The sequence below is a fragment of the Lycorma delicatula genome, chromosome 13, assembly GCF_047948215.1.
Source record: "Lycorma delicatula isolate Av1 chromosome 13, ASM4794821v1, whole genome shotgun sequence".
NCBI classification, from domain to species: domain Eukaryota; kingdom Metazoa; phylum Arthropoda; class Insecta; order Hemiptera; family Fulgoridae; genus Lycorma; species Lycorma delicatula.
The window spans coordinates 20,992,105-21,012,505 of record NC_134467.1 but is presented as its reverse complement, the minus strand read 5'-3'; the positions used below and the strand labels follow the sequence as shown (position 1 = coordinate 21,012,505).

Sequence of the window (20,401 nt, the reverse complement as noted above, 5' to 3'; positions counted from 1 at the left end):
TTTTAAATTTTCTCTCACAAATCTTTCAATAATTTTCCTTAGAGTAAACAGTAGTAGAGGAAAAGACCGTTGATGACATGATGTAACAATATGTCTCAGCGTCTTCCAACGAAAATTCACTTATTTTTATTTGTTGTGCATTCTAAATAATATTACATGACAAAATTTGTGTGATATATTTAAAGTAAATGTGACGACAACAGTAATAGTTATAACCATAAGTTAAATATTAAATATTACTACATATCTTTTTGAACTTGAGTTGAATTATTTAGATAACACAAGATCGATTAGCTTTGTAACAATACAGTAAGCTAAAAATTATTTAATCTAAAAGTTTTTTTTTTGTCTTCAGTCATTTGACTGGTTTGACGCAGCTCTCCAAGATTCCCTATCTAGTGCTAGTCGTTTCATTTCAGTATACCCTCTACATCCTACATCCCTAACAATTTGTTTTACATATTCCAAACGTGGCCTGCCTACACAACTTTTTCCTTCTACCTGTCCTTCCAATATTAAAGCGACTATTTAAAATATTATTAGTTCTGAAAGGAATGACAAGGTAATTGTTTGATAAACCTTTAGGGTTTTTCACTGTTGTAAGGAAGTGTATTTTTAGTCGCAATGCATTTTTAATTAATTCTTTTTTTATTTTCCTCTTATGACCTACATATGTCATTAATACAAAGTAAAATATATTGTTTTACATGGAAAAAAAATATAATGTTTGTGTGTGTATGTATATATATTTTTTTATTAAACAAACACAATTCAAAGAAGTTTGATAAAACATTACAATGAACATTACAGAACTTCACAAAATTTAACCTTTCCCCACTTCCTCCCTTTTCTCCCCCTTTCCCACTTTTTCCTTTTCTCTAGTTTTCATTTTACCATATACCCTTTTCCATTCTCCAATTTCTCCCTTCCCCTTTCCCATTTTACTTGTCCCCTCTCCCTTCCCTTCCCCATTTCTCATTCCTTTATTTCCCTTTCTCCTTTCCATTTCCTTTTTCCTGTTTTCCCCTTTTTTCAATTTACCCCTTCTTCCCTTTTATCTTTTTTGATTTTTCCTTTTTCCAACTTTTCCCTTTTCCCCTCACGTAAATCAGTCCAGTAGTTTTTTTAGTTTATAACGGACACACACATTGTAAACATTGAAATGGAATCATAAAATATTTAGTGTAGCGTGTGTTGCTTTTATGTTCAACAGATAGCGCTGTTTTTCATAAATAGCATGTTTTTACCTATCACTGTGACATTTTAGGTATATAAATAGTAGATATATAAAAACATGCGCCTATTCGAATGCAATGTTGTGTCAAAATTTCAAAGCAATATGTGAAGAACTTTCGGAGATTTAAGATTTTTAACAAATGAACGTTTAAATATATCTATGTATAAATTTGTTGTATATATAATCTAAAAGCTTTTGCATGTGGAATATGAATTTTGTAGTGTATGAAAAATGCCATCTGGTTGTAAATCCTTGAAAGGATGAAGATCATTCCGCAATGGAAGTTAACTTTGCATTAAAAAAAAGAATGTAATACGATAAAATCTCTTTCCTACAATTCACAAGTAGTTACTACAATTCACAAGTAGGTTAACGTGATTGTTTGATTTAAATATAGTAAAAATAATCACGAGATGTTCATATAGAATGCCTTACTCGCTTCATTTTACTTTTCTATACCATTTTGTATTTTTTCAATGAAACTTTTTTATCTTAAGAACAGTTGAGCTATTTTAATGAAATTTGATTTACATGTACCCAATAAATTTCTGTTTTATTATTATTATTAATTAAATTTATTTAGTGAAGGAAGTGAAAAAGGGTACAAAATTGCCAGGAATGCTTAAATTTTAATAATCCATTAACAACTTCAACTGTTTATCAATCGATTCGAGCAAATGACATGTCATTTTGATCACAGTAAAAAATTTTACATTTTATCTAATAAAATATAATTTCATAAAACTAGTTAGTATTAATGATTAAAAGATTTTAATGGACGCCATTTTGGAGTTTTTTTATGGTAAAATTGTTAAATTTATTTATTTTATAGGAAATGTTAATGGATGGATAACATGTAAACTAGATTTCAATAAATTATTTCAGTTTATCATTAATGTATACATTTTTATATACGTCACTGTTTTTATAAACACAATAACAGATCACATTCACTAACTAAGAATAATATTACTCTTGTAAAAAATCATTTTGCATCATTTAAATTAATGAATATTTCACATGGCGTACCAAAATTCAAAGGGTAATGTATAAATACAGCGTGTCCCATATAAAACGCAACCCAAGCTTATATTGGTAGGTATTGAAATAATAAAAAGGCATGTGTAAATGTAAATGTAATTTTTATTATTACCATCCATTACCTTACATTTAGAGTAAATGTTCGAAGTGGCCGCCATCTTCTACAAGATTCAATTCTTTTTACAGCGTTTCTTGCAACTTTTTTCAAAGTTTGTGGGTGGATATTTAATACAGCTTGTTCAATATTGACTTTCAATCGTTCAAGTGTTTGTGGTTTGTTGCTGTAGGCTTTTTCTTTGAGGTAACCCCGTAGAAAAAAATCCGCCGCAGTCAAATCTGGAGATCTCGGTGGCCACAAGCCTCGACCGATAACACGATTACCGAAGAATTCCTCGACGAAATCAGAAGTTGAACCTGCGTAGTGCAATGTCGCACCGTCATGTTGTAGCCGGCAGTGTCTGTCTTCCTCTTCCAACAGTGCGATGAACCGAAATAAAATATCCTGATATCGTTCTGCATTAATGGTGTACTCGAAAAAAATAGGATCGATTATTTTCTTCCGCGATATCGCGCACCACGCGCCCAACTTCTGCGGGTGTAATTGTTTTTCTTGATAAACGTGGGGATTTTCAGCGCTCCAAATTCTACTGTTTTGGCTGTTTACGTAGCCATCCGAATGAAACCGTGCTTCATCTGTGAAAAATAACGAATCCGTAACGTTAATTCCCTGTTAATTTCCCAGCGCAGAAATCGACGGAACCGTTGACAATATTGTAGCCGTTTTTCTTTGTCGGGCTCAAGAAGTCGATGAACCGTTTGTATGCGATAAGGTAGTAATTGTAATCGTTTGGTCGCCCGATGAACGGTTGATTTAGACAAATTAATTTCAGCAGACAAACGTCTGATCGATTTATTTGGCGAGGCGAGTAATCGGTCTTTGATTTAAGCGACTGTATCTGTATTCAACACCGACGCAGATCTTTTGTGTTCCTTTTTATTAACAGAAAAGGTCTCTCTAAATTTTGCGACTAACCTTAATACTGATGTTTTGTTAGGACCCGGTTTATCTGGGTATTTATGGCGAAACAAATCTTGCACTGCAACCGCTGATTTCGTACTGAAGTACGACTCGACAATGAAAACACGTTCATCTAGCGAAAACACCTTCTTGTCTCTAGCAATACACTGAACGTTATGATTGCATTGTTGTTACTATCGGTAGTGTTCTACTGCGTCGCCGCGATGTTTAGATGTTGGGACGACTCCATTTCAGTAACGAGTAGGGGAGTAAGCTTGACTTTTGAAATTTCATGGATGAGTGATTGATGGGTTGCGTTTTATATGGGACACTCTGTAGAATAAGTGTAAAGAAATCTAAAAATGTTGATAGTTGAAGAGCATCATACTTCTGATGGCGGAATGGTAGCATCTCAGCTTTTCATCTGGAGGTCCTGGGTTCGAATCCCGGTCAGACATGGCATTTTTTATACTGTACAAGTAAGGCTAAAGATCAAACTCAGTTGATGCCCATATTCTAGAAAAAAAAAACACTTTCGTTGGATTATCAAAATTTTCCAATTTTCATACACTTCAATTTATTATTCATATATGTTTTACCCTTTCAGTTTTGGTACACCATGTGAAATATTTGTCAATTTCTTATTTCTTACCGATTAAAATCCTTCTTATTTCAGTATCGCTAGTTAGTAATATATTTTTTTAAAATTATTAGTCTGGGAAAAATATTGTTTTTGAGCAATTTTTTTTTATTTTCTGTTTTTATTTACATTGTTTATTTTTTTTTTCTTTACATATTTTATTTATTTTTCCAATTGAAAAAATGCAAATAAGTTCTATTACAAGAAATTTTTGAAATTTCAATGAATTACAAAGAAATAATAAAACACGCAAAATAACTTTCTTTGATATTTTTTTTTCTTTTTTAAGTTTATTTTTGTTTTTCATTCATCTCTTTCCTTTATGAAAAATTTCTAGTGAATTTTTCATAATATTATTATATTATTAGTTTGTTTTCTTTTTTTGTTTCTTGTACCACTTCTTTATAGTTCATCTTCCTTCCTGTGTATAATATTTTGCAGGCAAAACTTACGTTTCATCTGTAATTTTGTACAAACATGCCTTTAATTTTAAATTTCAAGATGTTATTTTCTCATATAACATACCAAGGAGTCTGTAATTTTCTTCTCTATTTTCTGTTTTTCGTCTGAATAAAATACAAGTTTTCAGTTACCGATATAATTTGAAAAATTTCTTTACCTTTTTTTTCTGCATTATTAATTCTATTCCATGTCAAACCAATTTTTACTAGACATTTTTAAGTTTTATAGAATTAAAAATTTTTTGTAAGTTATTTATTAAAATAAAATAAAAAAACCTTTTTAAATAATTAAAAATATAAATTTATAAATCTGCTCTTAAAAAAAAAACAAAAAACAATCCATTTCACTTGTCTGAAGACATAAATTTATAGATAAATTTATTGTCAATTGTTAAAAAAAAAAAAACGACATATTAATAGCAAAAGGAAGAATAGTACTAGTAAAATCTTTTATAAGTATTACAATTGAAAGTATTTATTAAGACAAATGCCTTAGTTACATTATTTAAAACCATACAAGTTAAAATTTTTGAATCATAAGTTTTTATCTATTGCTGTAGAAAATAACAATCTGTCAGGGAGTCTAACCCAGGACTTGCTGGATTATTGGCAGAGGTGTTACAACTCTGCTATTGAAGATGACAGAAAGATGAACAAAAAAATAAAAGTTTAAAATAAATCTACTAAAAATCGATGTACTTTACCAGAAGATAGGCAGACGATTAGGAAACGAAGTTGCATTCTATGTATGTACGAGGTGTGGCTATTAAATAACAAAACTAATGCTGTAAATATTTTATTTAAAATTTTTACATATTTAGTTATTATCCCATTCAATAGATACCTCTCCTCTATCCCTACAATGCTCCATGCAAATTTTCCATTATTCGAAACAATACTGGAAGTATTATTCTTCTCTGAGCTCTTTTATGACACATGTCACTTTTGTTCACAGCTTCAACGGTCTGAAATCTTGTTCATTTTAATGCAGATTTGACCTTGGGAAATAGATTAAAGTCACATGGCAAATAAGCCGGATGATCTAACACTGGGATGTTATGCTTGGCTAGAAATGCCTTTACAGACAATGCAGTGTGAGCCAGTGTGTTGTCCTGATGAAGAACTCATGACTTGTTCTTCCACAATTTGGGACGGTTTTTTCTTATTTTTTCACGGAGTTGAGCAAGGTAGTAATATTGATTAATAGTTTGACCTTCAGGAACCCAGTGAAGGTACAGAATCCCATGAATATCAAAAAAACAATCATCGCCTTGAATTTTGATTTGCTCTCATGCCTTCCAATGCATGGATTGACACTTAGTTTCTGGATCATAAGTGAAAAACCAACCATTCATCTCGTGTTATCACTCTTTCAAAGAAGTTTGGGTCATCTTCAGTGACATTCAAATTGTCAGAACAAAAAGATTCACGAGCTTCTTTTTGTTGATTGTGAGAATTTTAGGCACCATTTTCACGCTCACTTTTTGCATGTTAAAATTATTTAAAATTTGCCTTACACATTCTTTGTCAATTCCTACAGTTTCAGCAATCACATGAATAGTTAACCAACAGTCAGATCAGATCAGATTACCAATTTTTTCAATGTTGTTATCCATTTTTGACGTGGAAGGGCCACCGGAGTGAATATCATCTTCTCGGCTTATATCATCTTGGAAACACTTAAACCACTCAAAAACCCATGCACATGAAAAACATTCATTGCCATATACGTTTTTTAATAAAAAATAAGTTTCAGTAGCAGTTTTTCTATGTTTCATATGAAATTTCACGGCAATTCTTTGCTCTATTAAAACACTTATCATTTTTTCGGCAAAACAGAAAAACAGATGTTATCCAAACGAAGGCCACGGCCAGACTAATATGTCCACAGAAACTGGAGTGGTAATAATCAAAAGAGAAGGCTTCACACTATACAGCTGTTGGTCAAATTTGGCTTATGCACAATTCTGTAGCAGCATTAGTTATATTATTTTATAACCACACCTCGTTTGATGAGAATTGATGAAAATAGACTAACTTAAGAAACCTTTGACCAATGGAAACCACAGAAAATCAACTACTAATTATTTCAGTCAGGGTACAGAATATCTAATAGAAGAAAAGATAGAAGAAATACTTAAAATCACAGTGAAACATGTTCAGATAAAAATTGAAAATATGTGAAGGATTCCAGAAGAAAAGAACGAAAACAGAATGTACCCAGCAAAGAAGATAAGAAGATTTACGCAAGGTGAAATCATTCTAGAAACAAAGGAAAAGAGATGTCAATAAGTAAAATTATTTATTGTTTTCTTATGGAGAAACAAAATGGAATAGTTACTTTAAACTTTGAATAAAATGATAAATGGCATAAACAGAAAATTTGCACAGTTCCTTTTGTGTGAAATCTCATGTGTAAAATGTTACTACTTTTTCAAATCAAATCAAATTACACTTAAAAGAATTTTTTTTTTAAATACAGATTGAAGTATGCAGTCTAAAGGTTAATTTTAATTTGATTTAGTTGTTTTTTGGCCTTAAAAATGTTTAAAATAATTTTATTAATGTTTTCATTTATAAACCAACCTCGATATTACCATTTAATGAATAACTTAATATTAAAATAACATAAACAATATTTGTCAGCATTATTTCACTGTATAATTTTTAATATCGATAAAAAGAATGAAAGATCAACCGTAGGAAATTATTTATAAAAAATTAAGAGTAAATGAAAATGTAATATATTATTTTTTATCAATATTATATATAAATATTGCGGTGTTAAAAGAAAATCCATATTTCAGGTAGGTACAGATTAGAATAGTTTATTATGTATTATGCTAGATAAAATATTTTCTTTATTAATAATTTTGTTTTTTTTCAGGGAAAAGTTTATTTATTCGATAAAGTATTCAAACCAAATGCGACACAAGAGAAAGTATACAGTGAAGCTGCTAAGTCAATTGTTACAGGTTTGTTATTATTATGATGATTATTATTCATATTAAAATTAATAGGAGTTGCTGAAATGTAACGCACAGTCACTCATAACTCGCAAATGAAAAGAGATAGATAAACAAATGAACAAATATGCATAAAAGTAATGTTTTATTTGCTACAAAAATTTACATTTATTTTTCCACGTAGTCATTACAACTATCTCTCTCAAAGGTAAACTTGTTTTCTCATTCCATCAATCAAAAATTCAGGTGATCTTTTTTTTAATTCATTACTTCCTCGTGCCCTTCAGTTATCCGTAGTGAAATTAATACCATTAATTTACGAAAAGAAATGAAAATCTTTGGGCATCAAAACTATTACGGAGAATGCAGAATAGTTCAAATCTCAATTTTAACTTCATAAAAGCTTCGGCAGTATGGCCGAGTATTTTTGTGTTGTAAAATTATGAGTTCTTGAATTGTTGAACATGACACGCATGTATCCTAAAAGTATTTTAATGTCGTATGTATCACACAAATTTTATAGTAAACCGGTCTTCTAGGAGGTCATCAGCCATGTAATGTGTGTTTTGGATACTGAACACTATAAAAAGAATTTATTGTGGACAAGTATAGTTTTTTTTTATTCTGCCATTTTCATCTGGGTTGTAATGATGCACCCAAGTTTTGTCTTCTTCAAAATAATGAAGATGCAGTTATCTCCCTTGCAACGATAGGATTTCAAAAGCTGTTCACATTATTCCTTTCATTATTTGTTCTTTGATGCAAGTTTGCATAGCACCCAAACGAAGTTGTTAATAAGAATCGACATGTTTAAAATTTTATTTGTTTTCTGTTGACATTATTTACATCAATCTTCTTATAATTAAATTCTCTGCAATTTATGTTTAAAAAATGTATGATTTATTGCCAATTAAACAACATTATTGTCCGTCAAACGTAAAAAAATATGTATTTTGACCCTATTTTTGGCGTTTTACATGGGATATCTTTGAAACTATGAGAGATATAGTTCTGGGATCTATTTTTTCGATTTCTCAGCTCAAAAACCACAAGAAACAATTGAATTTGGCCTTAATTGACCTTCCCAGAATTTCAGAAAGCCTTAATTTACCCAGAGGAACTGAAACTCGGGCGAAATCTTTCACCCTGTATAACTCGCTAACGAAGCGTTTTCGGACATATGTTTATATGAACTTTTTTCTTACTTTTAGCCTGTAGAATGAGTTGTCAAAGTATTGCCCTATCCTTCTGAATCACTGTGTATATATAAAACTTTCAAGATTTTGAAACCACAATCCAAAATAGAAGATTAAATTTTGTGGGACATATGTTTCAAATGGATTCAGATAGATTGACCAAAAAGCTTTTTGCTGAATTTTGGAAATCTATGAAATTCTGCTACCACACATGAAAATCAAAAAGACCTGTAAGTAAATATGAAATAAACCATTGCCAAGATAGAAAGAGTTTTGAGAAAAAATCTGCAGAATAGTTCTTGTGAAAGGAAAAAAGAAAAGTGAGCACTTTTTCTGGACAGAATAGAAAACACAGCATAGTGAAAGAATGAAAGAATTCTGGAGGAAAAAGAGGGAAAATCAGTACAGAAGGAATTGAAATAATATTTTATGGTCCTTTCTAGGCCTAGAAAAAAAATAATATACTAATACGTTATTTTTATTTAAAAAAATTAAGCAGTAATTATTTAACAAAAATAGCAAGTGAAGATTTTACATACAATATAAACAACTGCTCAATCTCAATCGAATGTATAGTTATGTTTGATTTTAGAATGATGTTTTAAAAAATTATCCAGTCAATGAAGTAAGAATTAATAGTGAATTATCATTCTAAATGATTAAAGATTAATTGAGTGATCAAAAATGTTGAATTTATTCAGTTTTAAATTTAAAATGTTATTGAGATGCCCTATAAGTATATAGAGTGTGGTTGTCGATACAAAAACCTTGTGGGCTTAGTTTTTAAGATTATTTAAACAGTTTAATGGGTATTAATAGACAGACAATAAGGTAGCTAGAAAAATAAATGATAGTTTTTCAGATGTGGTATTATAAGATAAATGTTGAAAAAGTTGATGTTATGATAAGAGTTTGAAACGATGATGTTTTTAAATAAAGTTTACAGCGGAATCCTTCAAAGAGAATATTAGAGAATGGTTCACTTGTTTAATTATGTTATCTATTTTTAAGATATATACATTTAATTTTTGTTTTTATTGTTACTGATATGTTTGTACGTAATGGATTTTATCTTAATTTTGTTGTCATTTCTTATTTAATGTGATACCAGTGTTACATGTTCATTTAAATATTTTATTTGTAGTTTGTTTTTGTATTTATTATATAGTTGTTATTTTTTGCTACATTATTCATATTTAATCTATTTCTGTTTGCTTTTTCATGTTTTTATCAAACAGTTATTATAACACATATTCTTATAAGTCATACAATTGTTACCCTTAATCTGTCCATTAATGATTTCTATTATTATGATATAAACATTTTATTCCAGAGTATGAATATATTTTTTAAATTTATTCATATTCTTATATCTGAAAAAAAATATGTCTATTTAAACAAGTTATTATACAAAGTGATTTTTTAGTCCTGTTACCCAATTATAAATGTAATTTAAAAAAGGGGAATTTAGGTGGAATAAAAAAATGTATTGGTTACGTACAAAAGAGATTTAATAAAAAGCTATTACTTACATAATTGTGAAGAATATTTTCAAAATGCCCATTCCTTGCGGTTATACATGCACGGACTCTTTTAAGCATATTAGCAGAAACCTTTTTAAGAGTTACATTGTAAATATTCCTGATTAAGTCTGTAATATTGACTTGTTCATCAATGGTGTGAGGATTGTTTTTGAAGCCCTCGGACTTAATATAGCCCCACAAAAAGTAGTCAGGAGATGCGAGGTCTGGGGACCTTGGAGGCCATAAGCCCTTGCTTATTATTCGATCATCAAAGAACTCTTGCAGAAAATCCATGGTTTCTCGAGACGTGTGTCATGTAGCGCCGTCTTGCTGAAACCAGCATTACCGTTCTTAAGGTTCTAGGAGGGACACAAATTGGCACACAATATTCCTGTATACTTCACCGTTTACTGTCTGTTCAAAGAATACGAGTCCGACTATACGATGACGAGATATTGCACACCACACATCAATTTTTTCAGGATGCAAAGATTTTTCTTGTAAAGCGTTAGGATTTTCAACCGCCCAAATTCGACAGTTTTGACTGTTCACATAACCGTGGAGATGGATCCAGGCTTCATCACTAAAGAACACTGTGTTTAAAAATTTGATTCTGATATCATTTACGAGAGACCTAAACCAACAGCAATATTGCAATCACTTGTTTAAATCTGCAGGCTGAAGCTAATTGTATGCGATACGGCTACAATTTTGATTTTTTAGCAGCTTTCTGAACACTTGAATATGACAAACCGACTTGCGTGTAAAGTTTTCATAAACTTTTCCGTGGAAAATTGAGCAATCTTGTTTTCACATTCTCTAAAACGTCATCTGTCAAGCGAGTTGGTTGACGGCTACGTTTTCAGTCGCAAACACTACCTGTCTCTCGAAATCGGTATGCTAGCCTAGAAATTGACATTTTTTTGGCAGAGGTACACTAACAAATTTAATTTGAAATGATACTTTTACACTCGCGTACAATTTCGTAGAAAAATATTGTTCAAGAATAAAAACTCATTGTTCTATGGTAAAAAACATTCTGTTCGTAACACGGCCAGAAACGGCACAAAAGTTTACACAGCTCAAGGAGAATCAACTCCCACTGCCATCTACTGGTTGAGTAGCGCTACCAACTTCATCTCACAAAACAAAATTTCCCTTTCTTAAAAAAAAATTATCAGACATTAACAATTGGGTAACAGGACTAAAAAATCACTCTGTAGTTTCTTAATTTATTTAAGGTTTATATATGAGGTGTAATTTCATACACAGAGTGTCCTGTTTCAAATTCCCTATTTTTATTTAATTGTATTTCCTAAAATATTACACATATCAACATGAAACAACAATTAAATTAAAACCTGTCTTATCAAGTTATAACAAAAAATCACTTTACATCACATTACTTCCACATGTGCCTCACTAATCACACGAAGAATATTCAGTCGATAGGCAATTTCTTGTCATATTTGTTTTTCAGCATTTCTGGTGTGATGGTTGAATTGGCATTCTGAACACTATCACGCATGTGAAAGTGTTTTTTCATGGATGTTTGCTACTTTTGTTGATACACCCTGTCTTTGAGAAAATCCCAGAAGAATAAGTCCAGTGGGGTTATGTCTGGTGATCTCGATGTCCAGGTAATTCAACCACCTCTTTCAATCCACGTACTGGAAATCTTGATGTGTTAGAGCATTCCCAGAAATTGAGCATAGGCATACTAATATCCTCTTCCAGCAAGATGGGGCTCCCTTGCATTGGCTCCATGAGGTAAGGGAAAGGCTGGATGAGGTGTTTGCTGTTAGGTGGATTGGAAGAGACGGTTGAATTCCTTGGTCGCCCAGATCGCCAGATAAAACCCCTCTGTACTTTTTCTTCTGAGGTCATGTGAAAGATGAGATGTATATGACAAAAGTAGCAAACATCCAGGAGTTCCATTAGTGTTTGGAATGCCATTTCGACCATCACACCAGAAATGCTTCAACGAACATGGCAACAAATTTCTATCAATTGGATATTATTCATTGTGACTGGTAGGACACATGTAAAAATGATGTGATGTGATTTTTTATTATAACATGATAAGACAGGCTTGAATTTAATTTTTGTTCCATGTCAACATGTCTATTTTAGGAGATATAGTAAATGAAAATAGGACATTTCAAATGGTTTACCCCCTGAATAATTATGTGAACAAATATCAATTTTAACTTTTATGAAAAACAGTTTATTTATTCTTCCGTATCGATATTCACCTTCAAAGTAATCCCTCAGAAATGTAATGAACTTATGTCGGCATTTCTTCCAGTCGTCAAAATATTTATTTGTGGAAAGCAATATTTGATGATGTCTCTTTAAGTTCACCGGGTATTTTTTTGTTTATTTCATTTATAATCGCAAATGATTGCACTTTTAATGTTCTTTTAATCAATGGAAACAAGTAAAAGTCATAGGTTGCTGTGATTGGAGAGTATAGAGGCTGCAACATCAGTATAATGTTATTTTTGGTTAAATAATCAGAAATTGATAGTGAAGTGCGAACCGTAACATTATTATGATGCAAAATCAAATAATTATTTGCCCACATTTGTCTTAGTTTTCTTTGGATTGTTTGAACTAATATTGTTTATTAATAATATAACTGTATGGTAAGAATACATAATGGATAATGCCATTGTAATTGGAAAAAAACACTAAGGAGATCTGTAACATTTGATTGTATTTGTTGTACGCTTTTCGGTGCGTTTTGTTTTTAGGAAGCTTCCGTTGGGATGATTTGACTTGTATTTGACCAATCAAATGAGTTTACTGGTAAACTGTAAACCCATTTTTCATTATTATGACATATGTAATTCATACTCTTCAGGTATGCCATCTAACAATTGTTCTGTGATGAAAATTAAATAACTTTGGAACAGATATAGTTGCCACTATTTTCAAACTTAAATATCAGTCAGAATTATTTCAAAAGTGATTTGATAATTACTGACCAATCATGGTAAACTTTATTTTGCTGATATTTTCATCAGTTGTTGATGTGTTGGGATGTGCAGTCATATTATTATTTTCATGTCCTTGAAATCTTTGTACCGCTCATAAACTCTTTGTGTTGATTTTATCCTTGCCGAAAAGTTTCTCTAACGTTTTCACCATTTCACTGTATTTTATTCCATCGTTAACCCAAAATTTAATACAGTTCCTTTGGTCAGATGCTTAATTTGAACTATCCCTCTAATATGGCTGAAAATATTAATATACATTACAGACAATGTTACCATTGTATGGAATAAAGACAAACTTAGTTGAAAAGATATATCACTTAGAATTAAAAATTGTTATTTTTCGATCACACCAATAAAAATTTACATAAATTAAGACTTTAGAGGTAGGGCTATACCAAAAAAATTGCTTACATACAATTAATTAGGAGAGTATTTTTTTATTACCTTTTTAACTCATAATAGGTAGTTACTGAAAAAGAATTAAAGTGCATTTTTTATATGACATTAAAACAGAGAAGTGATTTCATTTTTTTAAGGAGAGATTTATTCTTGTTTGTTTTGGCTTGTTCCATAAAAAATATTTTTTTTTTTGCAATACCAAAACAAATTTCTGTTCTATATATTTTACTGCTGTCATTTGTCAGGTTTTTTTGTTCAAAATGTTTTGATAACTTAACTTAAATGACAGTTATTTAGATAAAATAGCATTTAAAAAAATTTTTTTTTTTTCATTTTTCTGTAATGTTCTTATGTCAATTTTAAAACTATCTCAATATTAAATTCATCAATCTAGCATCAGTATTTTCTCATCATCAAAGTTTTCTACCACTTGTGTTTATATAAATTAAGCAAATTTTTTCTCAGTAATTGTTTTATCTATTAGCAAAGCATTCAACAAATAAAAAATTGAATATATACTGTAAGGAACAATAAATAATAAAATTAATTTTTTTTTCTTACAAGATTAATAAAAATTTTTACAAATATCTTTCCTACAACAAATTTTTTGTCATAGATATGTAATGAATGCTTATTTTTTTAATGACTTGTCCATGCAATATAGATCCATGTAAATTAGTAGGCATGTGTATGTTTGTGAGAGAAAAGCTTAATTATTAAAGAATTATATTCAAATCGGAAAACAGTTAATGAAAATAATAATGCTCAGACTCAGACGATAGGTGGTGGAATATATTGAATAGTTATACGGAGGAAATGAATTATAAAATGTTGTTATAGAGGAAGTTGAAGAGGATGAAATGGGAGAAACAATACTGAGATCTGAATTTAAGAGAGCATTAAAAGATTTGAATGGCAGAAAGGCTCCTGGAATAGACAGAATACCTGTAGAATTACTGTGCAGTGCAGGTGAGGAAGCGATTGATAGATTATACAAACTGGTGTGTAATATTTATGAAAAAGGGGAAGTTCCGTCAGACTTCAAAAAAAGTGTTATAGTCATGATACCGAAGAAAGCAGGGGCAGATAAATGTGAATACAGAACAGTTAGTTTAACTAGCCATGCATAAAAATTTTTAATTAGAATTCTATACAGAAGAATTGATAGAGTAGAAGAAGTGTTAGGAGAAGACCAATTTGGCTTCAGGAAAAGTATAGGGACAAGGAAAGCAATTTTTAGGCCTCAGATTAATAGTGGAAGGAAGATTAAAGAAAAACAAACCAACATACTTGGCATTTATAGTCTAGAAAAGGAATTCTATAACGTAGACTGGAATAAAATGTTCAGCATTTTTAAAAAATTAGGGTTCAAATACAGAGATAGAAGAACAATTGCTAACATTTACAGGAACCAAACAGCAACAGTAATAATTGAAGAACATAAGAAAGAAGCCGTAATAAGAAAGGGAGTCCGACAAGGATGTTCCCTATCCCCGTTGCTTTTTAATCTTTACATGGAACTAGCAGTTAATGATGTTAAAGAACAATTTAGATTCGGAGTAACAGTACAAGGTGAAAAGATAAAGATGCTACGATTTGCTGATGATATAGTAATTCTGGCTGAGAGGAAGAAAGATTTACGAGGAACAATGAACGGCATGGATGAAGTTCTTCGCAAGAACTTCCGTGTGAAAATAAACAAGAACAAAATGAAAGTAATGAAATGTAGTAGAAATAAAGAAAATGGACCACTGAATATAAAAATAGGAAGAGAAAAGATTATGGAGATAGAAGAATTTTGTTATTTGGGAAGTAGAATTACTAAAGATGGACGAAGCAGGAACGATTTAAAATGCCGAATAGCATAGGCGAAACAAGCCTTCAGTCAAAAATATAATTTGTTTACATCAAAAATTAATTTAAATATCAGGAAAAGATTTTTGAAAGTATATGTTTGGAGCATAGCTTTATATGGAAGTGAAATTTTGGATGATTGGAGTACCTGAGAAGAACAGATTAGAAGCTTTTGAAGTGTGGTGCTACAGGAGAATGTTAAAAATGGTGGATAAAGTGACAAATGAAGAGGTGTTGTGGCAAATAGATGAAGAAAGAAGCATTTGGAAAAATATAGTTAAAAGAAGAGACAGACTTATAGGCCACATGCTAAGGCATCCTGGAATAGTTGCTTTAGTATTGGAAGGACAGGTAGTAGGAAAAAATTGTATAGGCAGGCCACGTTTGAAATATGTAAAACAAATTGTTAGGGATGTAGGATGTAGGGGGTACACCGAAATGAAACGACTAGCACTAGATAGGGAATCTTGGAGAGCTGCATCATTTTTATGTTATTTACTTTTGGTAGATTATTTGAGGGGGCTAGAATTAAAGAAAGTAAAATTTTAAATATTTTTTTTTATAAAAATTCCAACAAATCCTTTGTAAGTAATAACTAAGAATTTTAATTAATGTACAAAAAATAAGCATTTATCTATATTATAATATAAAGAAACGTGTATCAATAAAAAAACACCAAAAAGAAGACCAATGGTTGATTGTGCAAAATGAGGTGGTGTATCGAGAAATAGAGCCTGTTACTGATACTATACGGAAAAAAAGAGTCTGTTTCTTTGGTCATCTCATAAGGACATCGAAAACAAGACTGTCAAGAAATATCATTGAAAAGCTCTGGTTCCAAAAGCTAAAAGTAGGAAGGATCAAAGAAATTAGAGAAAATATGAAAGAATTGGGAATTTCCCTGACTGACTTACAGAATAAAACTGGAAAAATTACAAAGCTAAAAGACAAAAAATTAGATCAGACAAACGACAAAATACAACGAAGAGGGTGTTTACAGATTTTCTCAGAAAAGATCTAACTAAAATTGACTTAAGTGATCCCATGTTGGCCGTAGAAGCATAATAATAATAATAATATAAAGAAAAACAGGGTTTTTTGTTTGCTTGAGATAAGCAAAAAAAGTAAGCGGTGAATCGCAACCAAATTTTTACTCATGTTTCTTGGCATAACTGAGAAGGTTTGTAGATGTATTTCATTTTCATCTTGAATAATCTCGAAGAACCAACCAATTGATCGCTTTCAAATTTTCAGGATACATTCGTATTACACCATAGAAGGTTTTAAACCACAGATTGAGGCCCTAGTTCCCTTGAAGGTTAAAATATTATTTTTTCACCCCCAGGGGGTGAAGTTGTAAATCAAAGATTAAGAAATAAGGATTAATCCTTTTACTTCATTGTTATATTTCTGCCCCCATGGGAAAGAAATAAGTTATGAATATTTTGTCGTCAAATGTGTGTGTATAGCAGAGCTGTTCTAAAAAGGTTCTTTTTCCTCTATTTATAGCCGTATATCTACTCCACTCCACATCTTGCTATAACTGCTCAGTTATACTACCATAGCTACTGTTATTCTGTCTTTTATAATGTAGTTTCTTTTTCAGGTTTCTATAGAGCCTCAATACTTAAAAATTGTTAGGGGGGCCCAGGGGCAGAACCCGTTGGGTAGATAGGGAATGGTGAGCTCTGCAGCCCTGGAGGAGGTCCCGAGGAGCCTCTGAATTGACTCTGGGGTTTGCCTGCACCTACCTGGTCTCTGAGAGAAAACCTGGACCCAGATTCTGGCTAACGGGCCGGCTGGTTTATTTAAGAAGTGTAAACTTAGTCATACATCAAAAGTTACATTATAATTACTTTATGATCATACTCCAAACTTATATACAAACTGTTTTTCCATCTGAGCCCCAGAACCTAGTGTTGACAAGTTCAGTGCTAAAATTGATGACTTTCAAATATATTATCATTATGCTGTTGTATTTAATTACTATATAATTTTTTTTTTCGATTGGACAATCTAAGGATCATGTTGCACAGTTTTAGACTTCTTTCTCGTTTTCCAAAATTGTTTCATTCTTTCGCTCTGTTTTTCTCTTCTCTCTTTAATCTATTATAATTTTCAGCTTTGCTGAAAAGTTATACTCGTCTATTACTTTTCTAAATTTCTAAATATGTTTCTATTTTTAATTATTTCTTCTGAGATGTTTAATATTTTTAAATCCTTGTCAACTTATTTAAACCACGCAATTTTTGTTTTTCTGTTTTTAAAGAATGTAAATTACTGCTTAGTTAGTCTGTTCTCATCCATTCTGTATAGATGTCTATAAACTTTGTCTTCTTTTTCTTATTTTAGTTTCTATTATTTCCAAATTTCTGTAAATTTCTTCTGAACTTTTAAGCCTATATTTTCCATCGATGATTTTAGGGCTGTGAATTTTTCATAATAGTTTCTTCTCCATTTTAATTATGTTAATTTTTTTTTAATTTTGCTCCATAAGGATGTATGGTAAAATGGCTGTTCTGTAATGTCAAATTTTTGCATTTTTAGATGGGATTTTTTTGTTAAATGAATAGCCGCTTGAATTTCTCTTACTCTATTCATTCCTTCTTTTTCCAAAACATTTGGTGTTCTTACTTTTCCCAGATATTTAAATTTATTTGTTCCTTTAATTATTTTATTTTCCGAAACTTTGATGATTTTGTTTCTGTTACTTTTACTGTTGGAAAACCATTCTGTCTTTTCAAATGAGATTTGTAAATATATTTTATTCGCACATTTTTCTTTTTGTTGGATTTCTATTCTCAATTCAAATTTACTTTATCATCTGCAAACCCAAGTTTGTTTATCGGGATGCATTTTCCTTTATTTCCTACTTTTATATTCCTATGAATTTGTAGTTCTTCTAACCTTTTGTTCCATTCTCTGATTGATTTTTCTAACACACAATTAAAGAGGATTGGAGACGGTACGTCTCCTTGCCTTATGCCTGTTTTTATTTCAAACGGTTTTGATAATTCTCCTAAAAATTTTACTTTTGAATGCGTTTCTGTAAGTGTTTCTCCATAATAATTTTCATTTATTATTATTTTTCTTTTACAGACGTTTTATGTGGTTACAATGGCACGATATTCGCATACGGCCAGACATCATCTGGTAAAACACATACAATGGAAGGAGTTATTGGTGATCAACAGAAACAAGGTATTATTCCACGTATCGTCAACGATATTTTCAATCATATATACGCGATGGAAGAAAATTTGGAATTTCACATTAAAGTATCCTATTTTGAAATTTATATGGATAAAATACGTGATTTATTAGATGGTAAGTTATTATTTTTATATTATTATTTTTAATTTTATTGTTATTTTGTAAATGTGAATGATAAGAAAACAACTTTTGTTTTTGTTAATCTTTGAAGGTGTACCCCAGTCTAGAAGTATTTGGAGCTTTTTCTGAAGTCCTTCATTGTAAATGATGTCATTGAAGTGATTTTAAAACAGCTTCTGTAGTTGAATATTATAATCTTAATAAATAAATAATTATAAATCGTGGATTAGTTCATATAATATGTTTGAATTACAACATTTTGACAAACGTCGTCATAAACCAATCTCTAGGAAAATTTTATAAACTTTTGTTTACAAAGCAGCAAACAAAAAAAAATAAATAGTATTGAACCATCTGTTATAGTTACAAAAGTCTTTACTTCTAAAATAGCCATAGTTTATAGTGCAGAGTCTAGCACACGTGACCTAAATGAACTGTTTTAGTTCTTTGTATATTTCTTTACATTTATTTTACATGTGTTATATGTTTATATACATTTATAATTAAATTCTAAATTTTTAGGATTAAAATCTATTTTAGTATTTAATCTTTGAGGACCAGACTTTTTTCTAGATGGTTAAAAAAAATCGCATCCATATTTGTTAAAAAAAAAAACTGTACAGTGTCTTATGGTGACTATTTGTAAGCGTGTACTAAAAAATCGATAAAATTTTTTATTACCAATATTTTTTTGCAGTTTTTTTCTAAATTGTAGGAAAACTAATGTGATATCAACTAGAAATTTTCTAAAGATTAAAGAACCTAAAATCAGAAATAAAAAATGAGTTTGAAGTCGCTTACTTTAACATCAAGAAACAATTATACAGTGGCAATCATGATTTTTGGCGAGAAATTGATAAATTATGTAAATTTGTAAAATTAAGTTTTTTAGAACTGTCAGTATACAAATCGGTATTGGATTGAACATTCCTAATTTCCCGATAATTTTCATTCAGTGTGCAAAGCACACCACTGATTTTGTTTATTATAGCAATTCACTAATAAATATTGCTGGAAAAAAGAAAACAAAACAATAAGATAAAGTAAGTATAATATTACGATCCAAATGTTATAAACAACTAAAAATAATGATAAGCGTACAATGTTTTTTCAACTCATCTATGTACTATGCAACACACCAATAAATACAGTATTGTAAAAAAATTAAATAGATAAAATAAATAATTCACTTTCATTCCGAACAAACTATAGTTTCACGGCCGACCCAAAACAATAACAAGCAAATGATATTTATTGTTGTTGATTGCGATGTTCATTGCAATGAACATGATTACATGTTTTCTAAAAATAAAAACATAAACACTCGTTAAGTTCAGAATAATAATAATAATTGTTTTTGTTTACTATCCGATTATTAATTGTGATGTCACTTACGATTTTAAACAAAAACAAATGTAACCTCTCTCATAAGCAGACTACTATGACAACCAAACATTTGATCAGTACAAATATCATTTTGACCGTGACAAAACTTTGCCAAATCGTCTTTCTCGGGTAAAATGAGATTGATGAAAAATCGTCAGTTGATCTTTGTTTGCGTTTAACTGAACCTGATGAAAAATCGTGAAGTGATTTTCAAAGGATTAAGAATATATAACAGCCAATTAAAATCTTATTATAAACATTGATGTTTTTAAATTTATTCACTTAAGTTTCATCCACTTTTGGAGAAAAGGGTACAAGACCTTGTTTATAGAAGCATGGAAAAAC

At 30.4% G+C, this 20,401-nt stretch overlaps 1 protein-coding gene across 1 annotated transcript in view; it reads left to right on the top strand.

Annotated features, from left to right (window-relative positions):
• The window catches only part of Khc (kinesin heavy chain), a 139,771-nt gene that overhangs the window by 62,299 nt on the left and 57,071 nt on the right, over positions 1-20,401 (top strand). Inside the window, exons 2-3 of the mRNA XM_075380977.1 lie at positions 7,285-7,372; positions 18,437-18,664. Of these exons, the coding sequence (XP_075237092.1) occupies positions 7,285-7,372; positions 18,437-18,664 (316 nt within the window). The remainder of the gene's footprint in view (positions 1-7,284; positions 7,373-18,436; positions 18,665-20,401) is intronic.